Source organism: Mus pahari, chromosome 2, assembly GCF_900095145.1.
Source record: "Mus pahari chromosome 2, PAHARI_EIJ_v1.1, whole genome shotgun sequence".
In the NCBI taxonomy this organism is placed as follows: Eukaryota; Metazoa; Chordata; class Mammalia; order Rodentia; family Muridae; genus Mus; species Mus pahari.
The window spans coordinates 160,391,279-160,400,286 of record NC_034591.1 but is presented as its reverse complement, the minus strand read 5'-3'; the positions used below and the strand labels follow the sequence as shown (position 1 = coordinate 160,400,286).

At 48.8% G+C, this 9,008-nt stretch overlaps 1 protein-coding gene across 1 annotated transcript; it reads left to right on the top strand.

Annotated features, from left to right (window-relative positions):
- Positions 1 to 356: 356 nt before the first annotated feature.
- Positions 357 to 8,598, top strand: Bhlhe41 (basic helix-loop-helix family member e41). Its single transcript, XM_021191567.2, has 5 exons — positions 357 to 688; positions 834 to 897; positions 1,212 to 1,319; positions 1,649 to 1,760; positions 2,153 to 8,598. Exons 1-5 carry the CDS (start codon positions 627 to 629, stop codon positions 3,037 to 3,039), a joined length of 1,233 nt encoding a protein of 410 aa, XP_021047226.1. The 5' UTR covers positions 357 to 626; the 3' UTR covers positions 3,040 to 8,598.
- The last annotated feature ends 410 nt before the right edge of the window (positions 8,599 to 9,008 follow it).

Below are 9,008 nucleotides of genomic sequence, written 5' to 3'. Positions count from 1 at the left end.
CTCCGAATTTTCCTTCCCTGCTCAAGTTTAGCCACCACGAATTCGCGTTCTTTCTCTGGCCCAAACCAACAGCAATGAGTGGGAAAGCAAAAGGCCACGTCCACGGTTCTGCACGGAGATGCTGGCCGAGCCGGGGGAGCCCCTCGTCCCGCCCCGCCCCCGCGCCCAGCAGCGCCTCGGGGAAGACGAACGAGCCCGCTCGCCGGGTGGCGGCTCCCTCCAGGTGGCCCCAATCAGGTGTCTCCGCCCCCTCCCGGCCCCTCCTCCCCGCCCCCCCTCTGGGCTGGACCGCGGATGGTACGTTCCGCACGTGAGCTGGGTGCTGGTCTGGCCGGCGACGCGCGTGCCCTGTGGCCAAACACTGCCCGGAGTGAGAGCAAACTACCAGCGCAGTGCGTGTGTGCGCGCGGGTGTGCGCGCGCGGGTGTGCGAGAGGGCGAGCGAGCGAGCGAGCACGGGGCGGAGGGGCGGCCAACTGCTTCACACTTTCAATACTGCACTGAAGAGGGAGAGCGAGACAGCCTGGAGACGCACACATCCCCCAAAAATCTCTCCAGGCGACCGTCCCACAGATTACAGGACAGAAACCTCCAAATCGAAACGGAGGAAACGGACAGCCATTGAACATGGACGAAGGAATCCCTCATTTGCAAGAGAGACAGTTACTGGAACATAGGGATTTTATAGGGTAAGGTGTACGCACCGTTGCGAATATCTGTCTAGGCGTCGGTTTGGCTTTTTTTTTTTTAATCCCCTGCACAAAGTGATAAGGAGCGGGTGAGGGCAGAGCCCCTCCTGGAATGGGGGCCTGATGCTGATTTCTGTTTTTGCAGACTGGACTATTCCTCTTTGTATATGTGTAAACCCAAAAGGAGCTTGAAGCGAGACGATACCAAGGTAAGTCTTAAGTTTCCCATAACCTGCCTGGATAGTTAATTAGGGCCATTGATTTCGCAAGAAAACTCTGTCCGCAAATATATTCCAGCCCTGAGCTTTCCTAACTGTGAATTTTAAGTGGCTTGCTGGATACTCCGGGGGATATTCAACACCGCACCTGAATTTAAATTGCATTTTAGAAGTCTAGAAGAGAGAATTCTGGGCATTAGTTCATTACATAGTGTGTTTGGGGGTTGGGGTGGGAGGGTTCTATCCAGTAAGTGAATGAATGTTTAGCTCACTGCTGTATCTTTTTTTCCGGCTCATGTATGAAGGATACCTACAAGTTACCGCACAGATTAATAGAAAAGAAGAGACGAGACCGAATTAATGAATGCATTGCTCAGCTGAAAGATTTACTGCCTGAACATCTGAAATTGACAGTAAGATGCACATTTTCATTCTCCTGTTGGTCTCCGGGGTGTATTTACCTGATAAAACTCCCAGAGATAGGATAGTAAATGTAAATATTAAGAGGCCTGCCTTCTAACTTGTGCTGTAACTAAGAGTTTCCCAGAGACTCAGAACCAGGGTCTCCGGGCTAATGGCAGAGATCATTGATGACCTGACCGTGGGGAGCTGAGCAGTGCTTCCTTCCCAGTGGGGTGTGTGTGTGCGCCTGTCTAAGTTGCAGGGCTGCGTGGAAGGCCAATCAAATAAAAATGCGCGTTTTAAAGTAACCCCTGTCCCTCTCTTTGTCGCACCACTGCAGACACTGGGGCATTTGGAGAAAGCAGTAGTCTTGGAATTAACTTTAAAGCACTTGAAAGCGCTAACAGCCTTAACTGAGCAGCAGCATCAGAAGATAATTGCTTTACAGAATGGTAAGTGGGTCTGAGGAAGCCAGCCTGCCATGATACAAAAGGGGGTAACGCTGAGGGCACAATGCTAGGACACCCCGCTGCGTCCTGCTCCTGGTGAACTTCCCCTCTTTACCTTTCCTGGCAAGTACCCAGAGCATCCCAAAGGCTTTCTGCAGAGCTGGAGGAGCCCCGTTTTTATTTAAAGTGGCGGCTGCACCTCTCCAGTTGGGTTTTTCAGCCAGGAGGAGAGCGCCTCACCGCGCCACCCCCTCCTCTCTTGGCAGTCTGCGGATTATATCGCTGGAATGCCCAGGAAAAGCCGAGCTCACTGTAGGCAGCGCAGGGCCCACGTGATGAGCAGATGTCTTAACGCCGCGGTTTTTCTTCTCGCCTCCCTCCCCCGTGCACCCTAGGGGAGCGCTCTCTGAAATCGCCGGTCCAGGCCGACTTGGATGCGTTCCACTCGGGGTTTCAAACCTGCGCCAAAGAAGTCTTGCAATACCTCGCGCGCTTTGAGAGCTGGACGCCCAGGGAGCCGCGCTGCGCACAGCTAGTCAGCCACCTGCACGCCGTGGCCACCCAGCTCCTGACGCCACAGGTGCCCTCGGGCAGGGGCTCTGGGCGCGCGCCCTGCAGCGCGGGGGCTGCGGCCGCCTCGGGTCCCGAGCGCGTTGCCCGCTGCGTGCCGGTCATCCAGCGGACTCAGCCCGGCACGGAGCCGGAACACGACACGGACACCGACAGCGGCTACGGAGGCGAGGCGGAGCAGGGCCGCGCGGCCGTCAAGCAGGAGCCACCCGGGGACTCGTCGCCTGCGCCCAAGAGGCCGAAGCTGGAGGCGCGCGGCGCGCTCCTGGGCCCGGAGCCCGCGCTGCTCGGCTCGCTCGTGGCGCTGGGCGGGGGCGCGCCCTTCGCGCAGCCTGCCGCCGCGCCCTTCTGCCTGCCCTTCTATCTGCTGTCGCCGTCCGCCGCCGCCTACGTACAACCCTGGCTAGACAAGAGCGGCCTGGACAAGTATCTGTACCCCGCGGCGGCCGCGCCCTTCCCGCTGCTGTATCCCGGCATCCCGGCAGCGGCCGCCGCTGCTGCCGCCGCCGCTTTCCCTTGCTTGTCCTCCGTGCTGTCGCCACCCCCGGAGAAGGCAGGCGCGACCGCCGGTGCCCCGTTCCTAGCGCACGAGGTGGCGCCTCCGGGGCCGCTGCGCCCCCAGCACGCGCATAGCCGCACCCACCTGCCGCGCGCCGTGAACCCGGAGAGCTCTCAGGAAGATGCCACGCAGCCGGCCAAGGACGCCCCCTGAACCCAGCATTCCTTCCAGAACAGGGCAGGGGGCTCCCGAGGAGTCGCCAGGTTTCCAAGTTCAAACGTCCCTAAAGCGTACCAGGGAGGAAGAGTAAGCGATGCTCTACAGGCTTAGGACAAAAACAGGTGTTTTGTGTATGTTTGGAGTTCCTGTTTTGCCCGTTTCTCACCCTTTTGCCACCCCACCCTGTACCCTTTCACACTCCCTCCCCCATCCCTGCTGTCAAGGAGCCTCCCTGAGAAATGATTATCTTCTATTACCCTCCTTACCTTTAGTCCTTGTTCCCTCTTTCCAAATACAGACCCTGGTTCAGGAGTCTGTTGGGTGGGAGAGCCATGTGGAACGACTTAGAGTGCCTGGTACCAGGGCTCCCTGACCCAGGCCTGAAAGAATAGCTGTGTCTCCCAACTGCCCCCTTAGGAGGTGGTCCATTAACTGAGGGTCTCTGAGAGTTACACTTACATGGCAGTATTTTGTATTGTTCAGCTTTTTTTGGAAGAAGTGAGAATGCTGTTGCCCTGTTGTGAGGTGACTGGAGTGGTGTCTTTTTACCCTGCACCTGTTGGGAGAAATTGAGAGTTGGGCTACAGGCACTGTGGTGGGAGCTGGAAGAGGGAGGTTGGAGCCCATGGCGCCTTTGCTCGCACTTTATTGACAGATTGACCTCAAACCCTTTGTCCCATGTCTCAGCTCAAACATACATGTCATAGGTTATATATTTGTGTTTCTGATCCCTCATTTTATCCATCATGGTCCCAAATTTTTATAACATTACTGTTTGGGGTTTTTTGGGGGGTTTTTTTGTTTTTTGTTTTGTTTTTGTTTTTTGTTTTTTTTTTTTTTGGAGGTGGGGGTGGATGTTAAAGTGCTCTAGGCTGGGAAAAGACAAGTCCAAAACAATTGATTGTTGAATTCTTAGATGACAGAAGTGGGAAGAGGGGCTTGCGGTCCCTTGTGATGGGACGTGCTGTGAACATAGAGAAGCCTTGCCAGGCCTCTCAAGGCTGTATGTATTTTTCGGGAGACCAAACCAGATACCAGATAATCAGGAAGAAAGCTTTTTAAAATCAGGCATAAACCAAGACCTTGTCTAGATATTTTTAGTTTGTTGCCAAGGTAGCACTGAGAAATCTCACTTGAATGTTATATAAGGGGTGAGACACAATAGTGAAGAAAGTTATCTTGGTCTGTGAGTGTTCGGTCGGTTTGCTGCTGCTGTTGCTACTGTTTGCCTCAAACGCTGTGTTTAAACAACGTTAAAAACTTCTTCGCCTACCAAGGCGGCTGTATGTACATAGCTGTTAATAATCCCAATTAATGATGTCTGACATGCTATTTTTGTAGGGAGAAAATATCTGCTAATGATATTTTGAGTTAAAATATCTTTTGGGGCAGACTTGGTGAAATGTTTGCACTTTGGTTACAATGCTTATACTGCTTGGTGCAAGCTTATGCTGTCTTAAATTATTAAACAAATAAAAATATTATCTGCAAGAAAAACCAGCTGGTTTAGACAAGTTTAGTATGTAAAGACAAGCTAGAAACTATCTTTATATTCTAGTATTTTCAGCACTCCATATTACCTAAATATTGCCACACTATTTTGTGATTTAAAAGTTCTTACTGAGGAATAAAATGTTTATATATGATAAGAGATGGTCTAATAATTAAACGATACTGGGTACCCCATGAGTTTTCAGAGACGGCTGCGTACAAGGACCTGAGCTCATCTGCGTACTCGGACGCTTTCTGTTTGGTTTTGGTTTTAGTATTTTTAATCACTGGTTTCTCCAGGGAGACTCCTGGTTTGGGCCTTGGGTCCCCACTTCTCCCAGTCTATCTTAATGAAAACCACAGAAGGAATCGTGTAGCACTCACTTGGGAGGTCGTTCACCATAGACCTAGCTTGCTAACTTTTTTATGATTCACCTGGTTTAGGTCTGTGACTCCACATACCCTCTCTCTTGTGTGGTCTGGGGTTTCTCTTCTGCCCAGGTCTGAAACACTAGGGGGAGGGATGTTTCATTCATGCAAATATTTTGCCTTCTTAACTTTTACAAAGGAGCCCTGGTATGGGAGTTTGCCTTGGAGTTCAGGAAACAATTTTAGACTTTTCTCAAGCTTAAAATCATACCTGTGCTTGGAGACAAAGGGCTGTGCACTTTCTTTGGGTGGTGGTGTTGAGCCCCTGACTTAAGGTATGTGAGTGACAGTTTCTAAGATGTGGGGAAGCACTCCCTCTGCTGACTGTGACAAGCTGACTGACAAGGCATGGTAAACCGGAAGCCATAGCGCATACATCTGCTAGGTCAGTCCTCTGAACTCTGTAAGGGATGAAAGTCAGGCAAGGTCACAGAGGCACTAGCCAGAGTATGACCAGACCCAGTATCTCCCTCTACTTGGGGACTTCAGCTTTCTGGGCCAAGGATGCTGGTTTTGATTGGATAAAGCTCCTGAAACTGAGCAAACCAACCACGGGGCAAAGGAGACAAAATTCAGCTAAGCTGTCAGCTAGAGGCTTTGTAGAGCCTTGATAATGTCAGTCACAAGAAAGATGCCTTGTCCTAAATTTAAAATTACATAAAAAACAGCATTTTAAGTATTTTGAGCTACAATTTTGTTGCCATTATTGTCAGGACTGAAAAGAAGTTGCAACAGTTGACATTTGCATGGTTTTGTAAGATTTTATAGATGTTTTTTTTTTTTTTTTTTTTTTTTTTTTTACTTTGGCCACATTTATAGGTTGCTTATTCAGTCTGAAGTTATAAATAGTAACGTGATAAAATTACGAAGTTAGGGCAGAAAATAAAAATAGTATTTTCCGTATTCCATCTCATGTGATCTCGTGTGTTTCTAGGGATGGTACTTAGGACCTTGGACAATCTGGGCCAGACTGCTACCACTGACCTGGGCCCTCAGCCTCTGGAAGCTATTATTTGAGTCATTGGTTGATTTTAATGAATTAACAGCTGAGTCAGAGCCCACTAACGAGGTAGATTTGAAACATCAGCTGAACTTAGTACATCATATGATCTTCCAGCTTAACTACGAATCTTTATTCGATAATGCAGTTAGTAATCAATAATTTTGCATAGACAGACTTAAGAAACTTTATGTTGAATTTATAAATGCTCCCACTAACCAGCTAAAATTTACATTTTCAAGGTGTTGGAAACCACAGCTGTGAAAATCTGACATTCTAGTCCCATGGCTGTGGACGTGCTTTGACTTAGTGCTGTTAAATGACTTAAGGGACCAGGAGATGTGTGAATCCTAGCCTGTGGTGAGTAGGACCTTAGCCTGGTCCTTTTCTGTCAGTCAGTGTTTGTCCTCTCCATAGGAGGTGACTGCTTGAGACTTTGGGAAGACAGGGCTGGACAAACAGACCTTAAAGGCTTTTTATTTCAAGTAGGGATGAACAGAGGGATTTAAGACTCCATCACAAAAGCCTCCTTATGTGAAAGAGGCATTTTTTTTTTTTTGTCTCAGCAAGCATATCTCTTACTAAAAACTCTTTACCTGTTGACCCTTTATACCAATATATTAAGGCTCCCTACCCACTCTTCTCTTGTTAATTTAAGCAAGTTCTAGATAGTTTTACAGTCTGCTCACTCCCACCTCAAGTGCCAGCTTTTCGTGAGTGAATTTGGTGGAGAACTGAGAGAAAAATCTCATTTTCTGGGGCCGGGGAATTGCACTGCAAATGTGCTAGTCTCAGAGTTCTGTGCCTGCCTTAAAAATCATATTTCTTGTACGATTGGAACAAACTCCGAACAAATACAAAACTGTACTTTAAAAAGAGCTGTTATTTTAAAACTCTGAATCTTGAGACACCCCCCATAAACAGCAGAAACTTCTAGATTAATGCTATTATTTTTTTCTTTCCTTTGGGGGAAAAAAATAGTGGACAGCACACAAAAGTGTATTGTATCTGTGCTCTGGGATGCTCTGGGAAACTGCCCTATGCATGTGAAATGTTTCTAATGGTCCAGGAGTGGAAGCATCACTGTTACATGATGTGGTTTTGTGTGTGCAGCGTTTGCGCTTGGGCCCACCCCTACGGAGCAGTTGTGTCAGATTATTTCTATTGAGACAGGGTTTCACAATGAAGCACTGACTGGCCTGGAACTCCCATATAGACCACATGCCTCTCTCTGTCTTCTGAGTGTTGAGATGAAAAGCACCACCACACCTGACTACATCTGTTTTTTCAGGGTTTCAGCCTCTTTCCCTAGCCAGTCTGCTAACTGTCACTTCTCAGTGGTCAGAGAGAGGCCTCCAGCACATACCTGGTTTGGTGCCTGTTTACTGTGGGCAGGGACAGAACCACACCCATTTTCACACGTGTCTAAAACGGGAGAAAATAGGTTCAGACAGAGGCCCCAAGGGCCCTGCCATAAGCAAATCGTGTGCGCTTATATTCTCAGGGATGGTTTCTTCCACAAGCTATCTCTATTTTCTAAAACTTCTAGATTCTCAGCAGAGTTCCCCATCAGATTATTGGAAATCTACAAGTGCTTTCCATTATTATGTAAAAATACAAGCCAGGTGCTAATGGTTTCAGAGGATAGCAGACAGTAAGAACAACATTCTCTCTCTTTTTTTTTTTTAGAGCTAAGACGTTGGCTGAGTGCTATTTCAGGTCAGTGAAAACAGGGCGTTAGTGTTAAAGACTGGTGGAGCATTTCCATTCATGGGTGACCCTGGACCCTTTTTCTGGGTTGTAACACCTACCTGATGGGTACAGGTCCAGCAAGAACATTCTGGAAGCTGTCTGGGTGGGTACACCAGTGTACTCAGACACACCCATGGCAGAGGCTCTAGGGAGAAGCTTCAGATCCACTGCACTTAATTTTTTTCCTCTTGAGCCTACAGGTTCAAGCCAGCATGTATGGGTGACCATGCGTATATTTCACTCTTATAGAAGAGACTGTGGAAAGTGTCACATTATGAAATTAAACCTTGGGACCTACCTCAGTGTCATAGGGGTTATAGAATGATACTAAAACAAATGACACAGTCACGTAAGAGGTGACTGCAGCGGTGTGTGAGATGCTCAGACTCTGTGGTCAGCAGCATTTGCTGACCTCTATGTGAGTGGGGCAGGCTTGGAGGAGGAACTGGGTTTTTGCAGAGTAGATAAGAGTTCATGAATAGACTTCTGGACCAGCCTGTGTCTTAAGCCATGCTTTCAGTTTCATGAGTAATATTAAACTTGAGGTCAGAGCAAGGTTTCCTAATTTCTCTATCTCTTGAGACCTTTGACTGCCCTGCTGGCTCTTAGCCTCGGCATCTCCTGTGGGAATGGACCCGAGACTGGCGCGGTCCTGACCCTTCCCACAGCAGTGGGATATACAGTTGTATTGTTGTGTAATGATATTGTGGTACAGAAGGGAGATTGCACATCACCATCGGGTCTGCCCTGCCTCCTGTGGGCATGTGTTCCAAGCAGACACAGCTCAAACTAGCATACCCCATGGTGACGTCTGTCTCTTCTGTTAAGGCGACCCGTTCTCACTCAGTGACAGAAGAGAAGACAGGCATTCTAAGAACTACTTTTTCAAAAAACAACCCTGGGTGATGGTGCAGGCGAGGAATTCTGCCAGGACCACCAAGATTGGAACCAGATTTGCTGGCTCAGAGTCACTCTTCTTTATTCTGTGTCAGTGTAGAGAGTTAGGTTTTATCAAGGAATGAGCTGAGCCAGGCTACACATGACCTTAAGAGTGATGGTGAGTTGGTTCCAAGTGATTGGGGGAGCGGAGGAGGGACCGGAACACAAGCCTGGTAGTCATCTATAGAGCAGCTCAACACAGTGGTACCCATGAGATGGAACTCTGAGAAATCAGTTCTGAGGTCTGTAACGGTCCTCCATTCTCTTGCCCCCCTCACTTTGGAGGCACACAGAAATGTGTGCCTGAGGGTTTTCGAGTCTACACATGATCTGGTTCCTGTTTGTCCCCCTC

Excerpts from the sequence above, each read along its gene's own strand:
- Bhlhe41 (XM_021191567.2), top strand. The coding sequence starts at position 627 with ATGGACGAAGGAATCCCTCATTTGCAAGAGAGACAGTTACTGGAACAT. Across the intron at positions 689-833 it reads GAACATAGGGATTTTATAGG|ACTGGACTATTCCTCTTTGT; the intron begins GTAAGGTGTACG and ends CTGTTTTTGCAG. Across the intron at positions 898-1,211 it reads TGAAGCGAGACGATACCAAG|GATACCTACAAGTTACCGCA; the intron begins GTAAGTCTTAAG and ends TCATGTATGAAG.